The sequence below is a fragment of the Gossypium raimondii genome, chromosome 4 (genome assembly GCF_025698545.1).
Source record: "Gossypium raimondii isolate GPD5lz chromosome 4, ASM2569854v1, whole genome shotgun sequence".
In the NCBI taxonomy this organism is placed as follows: domain Eukaryota; kingdom Viridiplantae; phylum Streptophyta; class Magnoliopsida; order Malvales; family Malvaceae; genus Gossypium; species Gossypium raimondii.
The window spans coordinates 46201292-46218443 of record NC_068568.1 but is presented as its reverse complement, the minus strand read 5'-3'; the positions used below and the strand labels follow the sequence as shown (position 1 = coordinate 46218443).

General features: G+C 30.6%; 1 protein-coding gene across 2 annotated transcripts; it reads right to left on the bottom strand.

Annotated features, from left to right (window-relative positions):
* Window positions 1-443: 443 nt before the first annotated feature.
* LOC105779242 (NAC domain-containing protein 104) lies at window positions 444-1904 on the bottom strand. Of its 2 annotated transcripts, none has more exons than XM_012603012.2 (3): window positions 1593-1904; window positions 1218-1492; window positions 444-1122 (listed from the first exon to the last, which is right to left on the bottom strand). In XM_012603012.2, the coding sequence occupies exons 1-3, from the start codon at window positions 1765-1767 to the stop codon at window positions 958-960; spliced, it is 615 nt and encodes a 204-aa protein (XP_012458466.1). In that variant the 5' UTR covers window positions 1768-1904; the 3' UTR covers window positions 444-957. The 2 variants fall into 2 exon arrangements, with proteins under 2 accessions (XP_012458466.1, XP_012458465.1); XM_012603011.2 differs by having other exon boundaries at window positions 444-1091.
* Window positions 1905-17152: the final 15248 nt, after the last annotated feature.

Genomic DNA, 17152 nt, shown 5'->3' with positions numbered 1-17152 from the left:
TATTTATTTATTTTAGTAAGCTATTTAAATTATTTTTTTAGGGTTAATATTCGGTACACTTGTAAATTTTTTAGTTCCGTAAATAAATTTAAAAAATTATCAAATATTTAATTTAACTTTTTTTTTGATAATTTATTATATTTATGAAATCTAAAATTCCAATGAAAATATATTAAACATTTTCAATCTCAAACCTTATTGCTACCCTCTCTACCGGAAAATAGATCTGCCTCCATTTGGTCGCTTCTGTAAAATACAACATGTATACATGAGATAGAATCTCTCCTCTAACATCCATGGTGCATTATAATAGTAATATAATTGAAAAAAAAAAGAAAAAGCCTCGATCATTGTTGATTGAGATTAATCGATTTCTATCAAGTAATGTATAAAATTTGAAGTATGACAATGAACATGCATTTTTTTTTTGTAGGCAAACATCATAGATCCAATAGATATATACATTTCACTACTATATTTTACAAGTTTAGCATTCACATCCCTTCTTTGGTTTAACTCCCAAACATCATTTGTTCCGCTGCTCAAATCATATATATATATATGTAATGGATTTAAGAAAAAAAACAAATGTTGAAAAGAAAGGAGAGTGAAAATGAGCGACCTCTTGTAAGATGGAAGAGCCAATAGGGCATGAGACCTTCAAGTTACAAACTTGGTCTCTTGGGGCTTTGATAGGCTATTTCTCTTGTTAAGTAGGCCAAAATTCTAAAACATTTGGAACAACTATGTCTTAAGTTCATCTGTCAGGTGTTTGTGCTCAGATGCACTCTCCAAAGCAACAATATCATATGTATATTACATAAATTTATAAACTTTATATATATATATATATATATATATATATAAAGCATTCTACAAAACATTTATTTTTCTTTGTACTCTATACAATAACAAAACAGAAAACCAGATATAAAAACTAGCAAATTATATATATATTCACAAGAAATGGGAGGAAGATATATCATCAAGGTCATCGTCCAATGACAAGAACATTTCATCAAGGCATGATAGCTCACTTCCATCTTCATCACTGTAGTTGAAGCTCTGAGCATTGCCCTTATGCTCTTCAACTTTACATAGAACCCACTTATAATTAGAATCCTAACAAGGTAAACTCCACCTTGATTAGAAATATGTTCAATGATGAACATGCTAGCTACTAACAATCAAAATTGACAAGGGAAGTGCTTGCTTACCAGTTTTCTGATTCCTTTTGTTTTAGGGTAGTGGAATGAAAGGGCTGAGCCCCAATTACAAAGATGGTACTCTTGCATCACCCAATTTGTTTTCATACCAAATGGAGCCCCACCAATGTAGAATTCAAAGAGTTTCTTCACCCCAACTTTCCCTGAACCTCCACTGAAGATTGGCTCCTCCATGTCTAATTGCTTCCAATACCCATTTTCCAGGACCCGATTTTCCATCTTTTGGCTAAAGAAGAAGTACCGTTTACCGCTCATCAACGCCTTCCCTATTCAGTCAACAAAGCCATATTACAGAACATAACATATATATGCTGAAATAATAACATGACAGTGAGAGAATATATATATAATGTATAGAAAGCTTACCATCTAGTTCCCAAGGGTGAAGCCGATGAAGATCAAGTTCAGGAATGATGTTGGAATAGCAAGGTAAACGGAGGGACTTGGGGTAGAGAAAGTGAAGAACAAGTTCTTCGTCGGTAGGGCAAAATCGAAAGCCTGGAGGGAGGTGGTTGACACTGCGGCCATCTTCCATTTCCATCTATATGAAAACCTAAGCAGAGCAAGGTGTGTATGTATAACCAAAAGTCAAATACACTAATTTGGGATTGTTGCTATGCCTTCTCTTTACTTTTTATAGGCTGTGTTTCCAAATATTTACAATGTTGGAAATGGATGATGATGATCATTCCGAATTGATAAAAAGGCGGCTGTAAAAGAATATATATATAATATTATGGGATGGACTCCAGGAGAAATGGATAATATTGAAGTATTACTGTTCTTTTAAGGAAAACAATTGGAGTTTTATTTAACTTATATTTATTTTATGGAGGATTAGTATATCACAATCATCCTTCATCCACAAGTTGTTTGGACCAATACAATACTGTTGCTTATTCTACTCTGGTGTTGGTTAGATTTCTTTCAGATTATCCAAATTTTAAATTATGTTCTGAATAAAAATTCTAAATTAATGTTTTTCATTCAATCTACCTTTTTACTCATAATTCTTTCAAACTCTTAAATCAGAAAAAAACACGGGATAGGGATCTCTCTCCGTCTTATATTTTCGGATGTATGAAGTATCAGCTCAACATCTTTTAATTTACCTTCATCTTGTAAAAATTCGATAACATCCAAAAACATTTATTTCACATTTTTATAATGTTCATCTCCAAATCCGATCCACCAACAAATATACGTTAACAATAATCACTTATTATTTATTTGGACGTAAAACATTTCTCAATTAGCAAATTCGAAAAACAGTCTTAGAAAAGAATATCCCGAGTCCAAGAGGTAGGAAAACAAACAAATACTTGGTTAGGGTCCATTTGGATGTGCTATTGGAAAGATTAATTATTATAATAGTAAGATTAGATACTATATATTCGAAACGAATGTATATAATAAAAAATATTAAATAATAAAAATACATTTATATTAACTTATTAAAAACATTTGATATTAAATGATAGTTATTGTTTAATATTTTAATTAAAATTTTTAAAAAAAAGTGAAAGTGGAGAGAATAAGGGTGAGTTTGGATGGGCGGTGTGTTTACCTGCGGTTAATGTAAAAACAGCGGTGGCGATGAGATTAGATACTGTAGCAATACTGTAGCGTGAGACAAAAAGTAAACTAAACGCACCGCACCGCACCCAATCGCCCATCCAAACCCACCCTAAAAGAGTAAATTGCACTAAAACCTGCAACGCACCAAAAAACATTGATCCAAAGATAACCTAAGTAACATTAAGAACCGTTGATTGTTGTAAATGTTTCGTAGTGTCAATTTCCCATTATTATGACTATTTTATTAAAAAATTAATTTCCTACTTTATTTACGGAAATGAACTTTAAACTTTATTTATTAAAATGGGTAAAAAAAAGTTAAAATGCGCCTATATGGAAGTGTTTTAAGAGGAAATTTCAGAAAAACACACTAACGGGGACAAGCTTTACCCCGAGTGAGCAAAAACGCACTGACATGAGCATGCTTTTGCCCGTTCTTAGATTAAATTTCCAAAAAAGGTGATTTTTTTAAATATTATAAAAATAATTTTTTTTTTGAAAATTTACAAGAATAAGCCTTTATAAAGACCCAAAGTGGCAACACCATTTTTTTATTATTTTAAGGTGTATATAGAAATAAAACTTACAAAACAGATCTTTATAAAGACCCAAAGTCTCATTTTCCTTGTTTTCTTAAGCAATGTGGGATATGAGATATGTGTATATACAGACTCATGAATAGGGTTGCAGCTTGTTCCTAAATAATGTGGGATCCCTTCCTCTTTTAACTAACAACATAAGATTAAAGGCTACATTATATTCTACATTTTTTTACTTATAGAGTTTAATTTTTTTACAAAAGTTAACATTTGTTACATTATAAATAAAACTTTTAAACACTATAAGTAAAAAAAATTGTAAAATATAAAATGAGTATGGTAAAATATTAAAAAATAAATATTTAGAAAATTACTAATAGTTGAGTGTTTATTTTGTAAGTTTTTATAATTCAATAGCTAAAAATCATAGTTAAGTGACTACTAATGTAATTTAATCTAGATATAAAAATATAAAAAAATTTATTATTATATTTTGTGTATATTATATGTAACAGCCCGTTTTCAGTGGTGTCGGAAACAGAGGTTTTTGGGTCACCAAATCCAACGAGTAAGTTCGTAAATATTATTATTTAATATTTACGAGTCAAATATGGTTTTTGAAAGGTTTTTTATTTGATAATTTATGCTATTTGAATGATTAATTAAGTTCAAGTGGTAAGACCCTAAGGTCAAGTGGTTTTAGAAAATGATGTATCGGGACCTCATTTCTATAAATCCAGCCGTAAATATTTTTATAAAAATATACGGAGTGTCATTAAGGTGGTAGTAAAGTTTCGTTAGAAAATTTTAACGTTTCGATAGTTAATTAATTAGAAAGGACTAAATCGTAAAAGATGTAAAATTTAATCACTATTGGATTTAAGTGATTAAATGGCTTAAGGGATAAAGATAAAGGGACTTAAATGGTAATTAAATCATGGTCAAAGTTTCCAAGCGGTGGTGTCATGATTGAATCCACTAGCTTTTGGATTAATCTTCTTTTAGTCCTAATTAGTTTAAGATTAAATTGTAAATAAGTTTATTTAGTTAGAATTTAATTTAATTGAAGGATCAATTGTGAAATTAAACCTTCATTTGATGGTAATTATGCCATATATTTATGTGATGGACAATTATGGTCATGAAATTGGTGTTTTATTTGTTTATTAACCAATGTTAAAATGGTAATTTAATAAATTAAATTAAAATAAAATAAAAACAAAAGGTTAATTTAATATCAGCTTTTTGGTTTCTTCTTCAACAACCGAAAACACTATGGATGTTGAGATGAAGCTTTCGGCCATGTTTCATTTATGCATGTAAGTCCGTTTTAGTCCCGTTTCTTTTGATTTTTATGTTTTTGAGATCGTTGCAACTAGGTCCGGCTAGCTTGTACCTTCGATTTTGAAACTGTTAAAGATTTTTCATGTTTCCATTTATGAACCTTGTGATTTTGGATGTTAAATCATGAATTTAAAATGTTGGTTGATATTTAAAAGTATTTTATTAAGTGATTTTTGATGAATTTTCTAATTTGGGATTAAATTGTTAAATTAATAAAAGTATAAGGATTTAATGTGAAATTGTTCCATAAATGGGATTTTTTGGATACCATGAACATTTGGATGAGCTCAATTTTTTTGTAAAAATGGTTAATTTGCTTGTTTTGGGCTTAGGGACTAAATTGAATAAAAGTAAAACTTTAGGGCAATTTTATAAAAATTTCAAAAATGACTAAATTGTATAAAATTAATTTTTTTATTGTCTAAATTAATATATTGAATGAAATTATTAATTTAGATCAAGGTCAAGTGGGAAATCGAGGAGAACAAAAAATTACCAAAATGCCTCTGTACTTTGACATTTTTGCAATTTAGCCAGGTAAGTTCGTATGGTTAGAATTTAATATCAACATGATTTGCTTTTTAGTAGATTAACATAGTACAACTTGTATATTTATTTTTAATTGTTGATAATTAATGGTAATTTGATATATAATATTGAATTTGATTACTCGGATTGGATTGAACGCGGTATAGAGTACAGTCGTGATTTGGTGTGATGGGGGATTGGAGTGGAGATGATTATGGAGTGGTGTATATTCATATTACCCGAGTAAACCAAGGTTCAATATTTGTTGCGAACTCTTGTGTTATACACTCTGTTTGGTGTGTTGGTTGGATTAGCTCTTATGAGTATTGGTGTGTTAGAGGGATTGACTCATGTGAGCATTCAGTGTGTTTGGTTGGACTGACGATGTACTCTTACCTGTATGTCTTTATTTGTATGGAAAATCTTGGTAAGGTGATTTGTTTAATGAATTTGAAATATTTGTTATTTATTGAATATTGACCTGAACATAAATGATTTCGTTAGTTGAGATTATGGATGATGCTTAGGTTTGTGCTAAGCTTTTGGTTGCATTATATCATGTTTAATATTAATGATATACATTGAAATGGTAATTGGCCAAATGGAAATATGCTTATGTTCATGAAAAGGTGGTGAGATTCAAAAGGTGTAATTTCTTATAAAATGGTTTATCATGTGATTGACCTCAAATGAGTTATATACATAAATGCACTAACTTGTGTATTGATGATGGTGATTAGAGTCAAGCTTGAGATTATGATTGATGTATATGCTTATGTTTGGTATTATACAAATGAAATGGTAAGAAAAGGTAATGAAACGGTAATTTCATAATTGAAATGTGATATGATGAAAAAGGGATTGATGAGTTGAATAATGTACTTATATATGAGAAATTACGTATGTTATGGTTGAACTTACCTATGTTATGAATAAATATATTAATTACTTAATTGATGTTGTTATTTAAGTTTATACTTAGTAAATGGAGCGGAAAGTGAGTAAAGGAAGTTATTCGTAGTTTTATGAAAAAGGTTAATGATAGTGTAAAATGTTTTATAAAATCCTATTATGTTAGGAATGAAAATATATATGATGTTGATAAACTTACTCATTTATGAGTTGGTGGTTACGTAGTTGATAAATCTTGAGGCATTGGTATAGCTTTATATTTATCATATAAAGTTCATTATTGAAATGGAATATTATATTTGAAGTTTGTACAAGCTTACTGAGCATTCATTGCTTACGTAGTTGTTTATCCCTAACTTTACCGATTATCGAGGCCTGATCGGTTTGTAAGCTCGTCGAAGATCTATCACACTATCCAACAATTATATCAGTAGATTTTGATGTCTTGGTTATGGTTATAATGGCATGTATAGGTGGACTTATATCTAAAGTTAGTTGATGTTTATGGCTTGTAATGTTGCCTTGGATTTAAGGTACTTATGGTGTTCTTGATGCCTTGTTGATTGTGGTTGATATGGTCAATTTGATGCATGTTTAAAAGTAACCAAATTTGGTATGTATTAATGTATCTTTAAATAACCAAAGTGGTATGTGTTGTATCGACCTCAATATGGCCAAGACATGGTATGCTTTGGAAATGTCTTGTATAGATGTGCTTGATTGAAGTATGATATGCCTAATATGATAAGGTTGGTATGTGTCAATTGTGTTATGTATTGGTATGGAAACAAGTCAGTTGGTAAATGGTATAAATGTGGTCAAATGTGGTGAGGTTATTTTTTATATGGCATGAAAATAGTATTGAGATAAGTTAGGTATGTATGGTTAAGGTTGGAACAAATATGCTCATGTATATATATAAGTTGATACTGGATGATTGAGGTGTCTTTTGGCATATTGGTTGTATGAACATTTGGTATGGAGATTAGTCATTCTTTGCATAATTTGAGTATGTTTAAAGGCCTTGTATACATGTATAAATTTCTTGTAGGTTTTTGCTTGAAAAGGTGAAAGAAATGGTTTGGAAGTGGTCATTTTCTTGTCCACACGGCCGTGTGATTTAGTTTGAAAAATTCTATCTTTTTCTATGAAATTCTAAATGTTTCTGATTTAGTTCCGAATCATTTCTAAAGTGATTCTAAGGCCCCGATGGCTTGAATAAGGGACGTTATGCATGTGTTTGAATGAATTATGATATGATATATGAAATGTTTAAGAATGAAAGTTTTTAAGTTACGGTTTCCCGGTAATGCTCTATAACCCTATTCTGGCGATGGATATGGCTTAGGGGTGTTACATTATATATTTCTATAAAAAAAACTTATTTAACATAATATTATACTATGTTTAAATAGATTATCTATCTAGTCAAAACACATTTGAAATAAATTTATCAGCACCTGTATAGCCCAATTTTGCCCGAGCCCAATTAACCATAAACCTACCTAGGTCCAACCTCAGCTACCCAAACACAACCAAACCCAAATCCAAACAGAACCAGACCCAACTAGCCTAAACCAGAGCCTAATTACATCAAACCCAAATGGCCCTAACCCAGCAAACCCGGAGCCCAATAGCCCAAGCCCAATTTCATAAAAAAAATAAATGCCTAGGGTTTCAGAAGCCCTAGGCGCCGCGTCCCCCCTTTAGCCTTTTGACCTTTTGGCTCCCTGCCACTGCCGCCGTTGTCACGTCGCCACCGCCGCGGTCACATCACCGTTCATCCACTTGCGCCGTCACATGCAAAAACACGCAAGAAACAGTAGCAACAAGAAGAGAAAATCATAAAAAATTTAATATAAACAGACTATAAAAACCGAGGATCCCCCACTGTCAAGGGGTTCGGTTTTTGGTGATTCTCGGTTCTTCTTTCTTTTTTTTGTAACATTCAAAAAAATCAAAAATCAAAAGGTGATTTTATTTTCTCGTTTTCGCATCTCTTTTCTCATACTCGTTTATTTATATATATATACATACATACATATACATATTAAAAGCAGTTTATTTGCGGAAAACACAAAAAAAAATTTACCTTTTTGAATTTTTCGGCCACCGCGTGCGGTGGCCTACGCGACGCCGGTACAGTGGGCCGATGATCGGCGTGGGGAGGGTTTGGAACCCTGAAAGCTGGGCTGTTGAGAGAAAATGTGGAGTTTTTTTTAGGGAATCGGTTAAAATGATTTTTTGGAAGAAAATTGGGTTTAAATACCCAATCCCAAACGACGCCATTTTACCCTTAGGGGTCAGGTGCCAAAACGACGCCGTTTTGGCCCTGACCCGCGCGGTGACCCGACTCAGGGGGAGGATCCGCGCGTTTTCTGCAAATGGGATATTTTCGCAATAAGTCCCTCCGCTTTTGTGGTGTGTTCAAGGCGGTTTCTTTATTATTTTTTTTACAATTTTGGCCACAAATTTTCGCATCCGTTTCAATTTAGTCCAGGAACCATGCGCCTGTGCCTTGACAAGACGGTGCCGTTCGATTAATAGGGATAATTTCTTAATTGGCCCTTCTTTTTTTCGCGCGCGTTACATTTTGATCCCTTACTCTGTTTTATTTTTGATTCAGCCCTGAGATTTCGTTTCCGTTTTGATTTAGTCCTATCATTATGTTCATTATTATTATTATTATTGTTGTTGTTGTTGTTGTTGTTGTTGTTGTTGTTGTTGTTGTCGTCGTCTTTACTATTATTATTAGTATTAATGTTATTGTTATTACTATTATATTTCCATTTAGATTTACTATGTAATTTTAAATATATATGCCATGTTATATTATCATTATTATATAGGTGTTTATATATTACATATAATTTATTTAATATATATATAAATACTTTTTTATATATATGCATATTTATGTACGTATATCTATATACCTTTTTTCTTCTCATGAATATATTTATACATACTTATATATATGTATTTTACTTAATAATTTTAAAATACTCATATGTACATACATTTTTTTATATTTTATAATTTTCATATATATTTTCCTTTATTTTTATGTTCATTCATGTACTTATTTATATGTTTATTTTATGCTTTAGTTTATTTATTTGTTTATTTGCTATAATATATGCATGATTGATTTATTATTCGTTTTTGTTCATTTTATTTACATAATCATGTTTATCATTTCATTATGCATATTAACACCATACTTCAAAAAAGAAAATTTTTCTAAATGAGGCAATATTTAGCATTTGGAAATTCGAGAAAACATGCCCTAAGGTGCTGGGTGTCGATTTTTCTCGTTCAACCAAATGGCTTAATATCCTTTAAAAAAAATTTAAAATAAGGCAATGTTTTGCGGGTGTCGATTTTTCTCGTTCAACCAAATGGCTTAATATCCTTTTAAACAATTTTAAAATAAGACAATGTTTTGCGTTTGGGAAATTTGAGAAAACATGGCCTAAGGTGCTGGGTGTCGATTTTTCTCATTCAACCAAATGGCTAAATATCCTTTTAAAAATTTTAAAATAAGGCAATGTTTTGCATTTGGGTAATTCGAGAGAACGTGCCCTAAGGTGCTGGGTGTCGATTTTTCTCGTTCAACCAAATGGCTAAATATCCTTTTAAAAAAAATTTCGAAATAAGGCAATGTTTTGCATTTGGGAAATTCGAGAAAACGTGCCCTAAGGTGCTGGGTGTCGATTTTTCTCATTTAACCGAATAGCCAAATATCCTCTTGAATTTCAATCCATGTCATCCGAGTTTTTTTAGGATCGTATTTTTAACTTCATTAAAGTTTCCAATTTTTCGACACTAAGACATTAAGTAATCAACTAGGTACCAATTTTGGGCGTATCGAGGGTGCTAATCCTTCCTCGTGCGTAACCGACTCCCGAACTCGTTTTTCTGAATTTCGTGGACCAAACCTGTTGTTTTAATAAAATCAAATCATTTATTAAAAACAACTACTTTTCAAGGTGATCCGATCACACCTTATTAAAAAGGATTGGTGGCGACTCCCATTTTCGTTTTCATTTTCAAAAACCCAAGTCGACCCCATTTTCCATCAAAAAATGGTGTCAACAGCACCCATTAGGTGATGATAATTAACTTAAAATTAGGATTAAAAAATTAATGAGTATAGTAAAATATTAAAAATAAATAAATATTTAAAAAAGAAATATCAATTTTTTAAAATTACAAAAAAAATACTATTTGAGTACCAAATACTCACCATTTTTATTAATCAAACATTCATAATATAAAATAAATAATAAAAATTAAAAGTATAACTTCTAAATTTAAATAATGGAAAATTATTTTAAAAATTAGAATTGTATGGATTTTAATTTCAAACATTTAAAATTGAATAGAAGATTATTGCATGTACAAGTTTCATATGTGCAATTTATTCTTCTTTTTTAATAGTCATTTTGTATATGCTAACAATTATAAAATGCAACAACCTCAAAAGATAATTTTATAATATGAGAAAATGTTAACAAAATATAAAAAAATAGAAATTGTTTTTGTAAAAAATTATAAAATATAGTGTAGCCTTTAATCTTATGTTTTTAGTTAAAAGATGAAGGAATTTGCAAACCTATTCATGGCTCTTTATATGCGTATATCTCACATCTCATATTGTTTAACAAAATAAGGGAAATGAGACTTTAGGTCTATATAAAGATCTATTTTGTAAGTTTTAATTTCATATTAATTGGTGACATCTTAAAATAAAATAAAAATGATGTTGTCATTTTGGGTTTTTATAAAAGCTTATTCTCGTAAATTTTTAAAAATTGGTCTATTTTTATAATATTTTAAAAAAATGATTTTTTTTGAAAATTTAGTCTAAGAACAGGCAAAAGCATGTCCATGTCAGCGTTCGCTGACACGGAGTAAAGTGCGTCCCCGTCAGCGTGCTTTTATGAAATTTTCCTTCAAAACATTTTCACGTAGGCACGTTTTAGATTTTTTAGCTCATTCTGATAAATAAAATTTAAAGTGGTCTATGTTTATGATTGAAAATGAAAAATCATAATTGATATTTCCTCTTTATCAGCACCATGATTTTCTTGGACCAAACAAATAAAAGTAATTCTTTCCGGAAATATTCTTTTTCCTTTTCCTTTCGCATTCGACTATCCTTAATTTAAGTTATAATAATGAGGATAAGCTTGCATGTCACCATGGACAGATAGAATGGAACATCAAATGTTTCTCTAGCCCATGAAAACGAAACATGTACTTATCAACTTTTTGACATAAGTCAATGCCCCATTATTATATCCGATAAAAAACATGTTTATTAAAAATTTATATGAAAACATTAATATGGTAAAATTGAAGTTTATTAAAAACTTCCTATTTTGTCTATCTATTTTCTTTAACAAGTGAGTTGTACTTTGAACTTTTCAGGCCTGATAAAACGGATTCGAATTACATAACTCTAACAGTATATAACAAATATAGCCCTCAAAATTTACACATTATGTCAATTTGATCTCAATTTAACAAATTTATCCTGTAATATTTGAGCAAATATAACACCCCAAACCCGGTCTAGACATTATGGCCAAATCAGAAAATGTAACAATGAAGGGTTTGGAAAATAGTGCGAATTCATTGAAGCTTTGAAACCCCTTTACAACTTTTATTGAAATTGTTATTTAATTAATTCATTTTCCAAATCATAATTTACAGCGAAAGTTCAATAAAACCGAAGCATTTTGGAAATCTAGTTTGTATTTTTAGAAAAATCATTATTTGCGTAAAATCGTCTTTTTCATAAAACACTTTGTCGAAGCATGCATATTATCAAACAAACCAAACCAAAGTCAACAGTTAATCAAAACCATACAGTCCAGAGAGTCCCAGAAATTACAAACTCTCAAATGAATCTAGAATTTTAAATAAACCATAAATTACTAAGTTTAAAACGTTTACGGTCGAGTGGTCACCGCTGAGTCTCAATCGCACCGATCCGCCTAAGTCTGAGGATTACCTGAATAGAACAAACAAACAAATATGAGTTTTTGTAAACTCAGTAGGTAACCCATAAGAAATAGACATGCAATACATATAGTAAATTCATATACAATCAAATACAGATTCAGACTTTTGTCCATTTCAGATACAGATTACAGAATCAGATAAACAGTACAGATATGCAAAATCCTACCCCCATCCTCTACACACCATCTCCGACCATCCCATCATACCATGTGGGGTTAAAAACACTCACCCATCCCTACACACCAAATAGTATCGATGCGACACGTTACAGATAATGTGCAGCCAAGCTGCCAGAATAAAGGCGAAGTGTCGCCGTACAGATTACTTCCTCTACATATACAAAACCCACCCCAATCACAAATACAGAAATAATAGGTTCAGTAATATCATGCATATCATACTCATATACGAATGTCTAATATATATATACTTATCAGAATAATCAGTCATGCATATCATTGTCATACTCAGAGCAGAATTTTAGACTATCAGATCATATAGTTTTAGGGTTTGGTTAGCCCTTACCGACCCTACAGTAATCCCACAGTCGATCGGAACGACCCGTGCGACCATATGAAAAATTTCAAAATTATGGGTCCACACACCCAGATTGGCCTTGCCCATGTGCCCACACGGCCTGGCCCAAAACTCACAAGCCCGTGTGACATGCTCGTGTGGGCCCACACACCCAACTTGGCCTAGCCCATGTGGCCCACCACACCTACACCATCACACGGTCGTGTCTCGCACACGACCACCCACACGGCTAGTCACACGCCCGTGTGGCACTGGTCGTGAGCATTTTCGGCTTTCGTCGAAACTCAGCTTTTCGCGTTTTGGGAACACACATGTTACGATTTTGATGCAAAATCACTCCAGAGTCACACAACACCTAAAATTCACCAATAAACCATCGAATTAGTCGCTTAAATCGACACTAAATCAAACTACATCCAAAATAACAACCTTTTAATCCACCAAAGTTCTTACCTTCGAACGAGTAACAGAGATTTCGCACAATTAAAGTGCCGATTGAAAACCCTCAGCCCCTTGATCTTCTCCTAAACACCAAACGAACTCCATTAACCAAAGATTCGCTAACCAAAACAGTAATTGCACCTGCCAAACTTACTAGAAATACACACTGAGCACCGAAATAACAGATACAAAAATTCAATAACAAATAGAAAAATAACACAAAAACGTTAGCAAGACAAGGAAGGAGAAAACAACAGAGAGCAAAAAGAAAAGAAATTAACGTCAGATTTTTTTTTTGGGGATTTTGGAAGAGAGATGAATTTTTTTGAAAAAAAGAAAATAAAATAAAAGATATCATGAATCCTTCAAATTCCTCCCCACTATCCCACTAACAACAACTTTCTCAGAATTCCAACTACACTGAAATTCCATCAGTCGACAGAGCAAAAATTACCATCCATGTTGGATTTGAACGCAAAACCCTCAACACATTAATTCCCTTACCACTCAAACCAGCAAACTCATTCTAATTATATGGATTTACAGGCAATTTAATAAAAGCTCACTCCACAAGGGTAAGGCTTGGATCAAAAATAACAAAAATTGGCAAAAATGAAACTTGAACCCAAAACCTCACTCATACACCTAGAACACTTAACCACTAAAGTAGATACACATTTGTGTTAAATGTTTACAGAAGCAGATATAAATTATTCAGGCGTTACAGCAAATGTGTAAATGTTGAGGCTGAATTTGTTGAATTTTTTACAATTAAGGCCAAAATGACAAAATATATAACCATTGAAGGCTAAATTTTCTATTATACCAATCAAAGTATGTACAATTGATGGAAGACATTCATGTCGTGATTAATTGCCCTTAGTGGCTCGCTTTCGAACTTGACAGGAATTAAATTACTCCAATTTTTTTTAGATAGACTAATTAACTCGATTTTGAAATTTAAAGAGACTAGAGAAATTTTTTTTTACCTTTTTATTGAATATATATGTTATAAACAAAAGAAAAACAAAAATAGCGTTATAATAACATGAATTATAGCTTTTAATCATTTTCCAATTGAGTTAACGCTAGATTATTTTGTGATACTAGTTTAACCAAGATTTTAGTTTATAGTGTAAATATAAAATTTTAATCCCTTTTAGTGTTGTTTATAAAATACCTATCTCCAACAAAAAAAAAATACTCCTTTTGTTCTAAAATATGAAAAAATTATTGAGAGGAATAGAAAATCATATACCAAACATCCTGTTGGTACTAGAAACACAATTTCATTTCATTTTAACACATTTAAGAAAACAAGTAATTTGAAGTGAAAAAATCATGTGTCCAACATATTCATTGGAATTTCTCTGATTTAGTTCTTGTTTGTTACTAAAAAGGAATCTATAGTTGCCATCAGGAGCAGCGGTTTTCGTTTGTTTTATATGTTTTTTCTTTTCAATTTTATTACCAGTTTTAGTGTATTTTGTCCGTTTTCATGTTGTAATCATATTTTAGTTTTGTTCAATTGATATCGATATTATTGTCAGTATAAGAGAACGTGAGTTTGAGTGTGTTGAATCGTATTATCTTCTTATTTAAGAGTTAGAGAGAGACTGTACGTGGTTCTAAGTATTGTATGAAAACAGTGCATATATGATAAGAACCTATAATTAAATTAATGTTAAAAATTTATACCATAAAAGGTGTTGATTTGTTGTATATATTTGCGGAGATGCTAATTATATGGAATTGATATTTCCCTACACTTTGAATATTTCCAAATGTAAAAGATGTAAAGATATAACCAGTTAGAGGAAATTTTTGTATTAAAAGTTAGATTATATTATGTCTTTTAAACACCACATTAGAACAATTACTTCAATGAATAATGGACAACATGTTGCCCATCCCATGCTAATTATTAAATTCGGTTCATTACCCAATTTTGAACCGAATTAACCGATAACCGAACTTCCACAAAATCATTAACCAACCTCCTACTGAATCGAATTAAATCGATTCGATCGGTTAATTCAGTTTTGATCGAAATTTGAACATCCCTACTCAAAACTAAAATCAAAGAATATTGAAAATGGGGATTAGGTTATTTATTTATTTTACTTCATTTCACATGGATTTAGAAAATTATCCACTTAAAACTTATCAAAAACTTTATTCATAAACAAGAAAAGGAAGAAAAGGAAAGGAAATCTAGTTACGTATGTCTGTTGTAAGCCAAAAGGTGTGACACTTGGAAAACATGGTTTGAGAAAGAAGTTATGAATGAAATGGACATGCATGCATGTGTCCTCTATATATATAGCATGCAAAAGGTTTTGAACCCAACTTTTCAGCATAGAAAAAGGGAAAGTTGGGTTTGTTAAAATAGCATGAAAAAGAAAAAGAGAGTGGGGGCATTCTAAATATAAAAAGTAGAGATTGGTGATGATTGAGAGGTATACATTCACAACCCACACCTACTTATTTTCTAAAAAGCCCTAAAAGACGAAAACAGTCCTCCTTTTCATTTCTAGGCACTCCTTTTAGGGTTTCAACAGCATACACCATTTGTAGAAAGCAGTGTAGTTACGAGATTGAATGAAGTTTATAGGGTAATTTCGGTTCATTTCGATTGGGTTTTAGAATTTTTTGAACTATTGTTGATGATTTAGTTCGATTCTTAATTTTTTTACATTATTTTTGAGTTTATTTTGATAATTTTTTTATGTTCAGACATTTTTTAGTCGAGTTTCAATTTCTTTTCATAATTACTTCTAAAAATAATAATATTTCAAGTAAATAAAAATAATCAATAACTCTTATATAGTTTTTAAAAAATATTTTATAGCATTTTAAGTAATTTTAATATTTATTTTGTATTATAAGAAATTAAAATTATTATAAATTAAATAAAGCTGAAAATATGCTTCAAGTCTATGTATTTTTCAGAATTTGAAATTTAATTCTTTTTACTTTTATTTTAAAGAATTTAGTCTCTTTACTTTTCAAATTTCAGATCCAATTCGAGCACCCTTAAATTTTTTTGTTAAATTTAGGTTCATTATAACGTCTTTTTTTTGTTATATGGTAACCAAGAGTAATTTTTCTATTTTAAAATGTCATAATAGTGAATTTGAAAGAAAATTTTAACAACATTCACAATTGAACTTGAATTTTAAAATTTGAAAAGTAGGACTAAATTCCTTAAAATAAAAGTAGAGGGACTAAATTCCAGATGTATGAAGAGTGAATGGACTTGAAGTATATTTTAACCTTAAATAAAAATAAAATTATGTTTGGATCGTGTAATCCCAGATTTTTTTACTTGCATTCCAAAAATCGTCCAAGCACTACAGTTCAAATCGATTTTTAATTTCTCGATTTTTTTCTTAAAGTTTGAAAGTGATGTGACTAATTACCTCAAATAATTTTCTAATTCTCAAATCCTTATAAAGAACTTACCTATTATAGTAGTTATCTGAATATATTGTTAGGTTGAAAAATATAAAAAGCTATTGGAAAAAACTAAAACCATTGTAATATGAAAAATAATTTTTATATTTTTTTTTATAGTGCTCTTGAAGTGTATTTATATTAAGGAATTAATTTGTGGTCATTTGGAGCTATTGGAACAAACTAAAACCATTGTAATATGAAGAATCATGAAAAAAAATGTGCATTGCATCACGTGGTATCGATACCTATAATAAGTATAGTCATTAGTAGCTGTTAAAATGAACTAAATATCGATACCATGAAGGCATGTACCGATACCTTGAAGGTTGGGTATCAATACTTTGCCTTCTAGGATGACTTGTGGCTTCTGATTTTCAAGGGTATTGATATGTAGCCATTAAATTGTTTTAAAATCATCTTAAACACTTTAAAATAACTTTGGGATCAACTTTAAAATATTTTTTATAAAATAAAAACATTTAGAATATGCTTTTGAGTATTTTAAAGCTTGAAAATGTTTAATGGTATTGACTTAGGAATAAATATATAAAATTT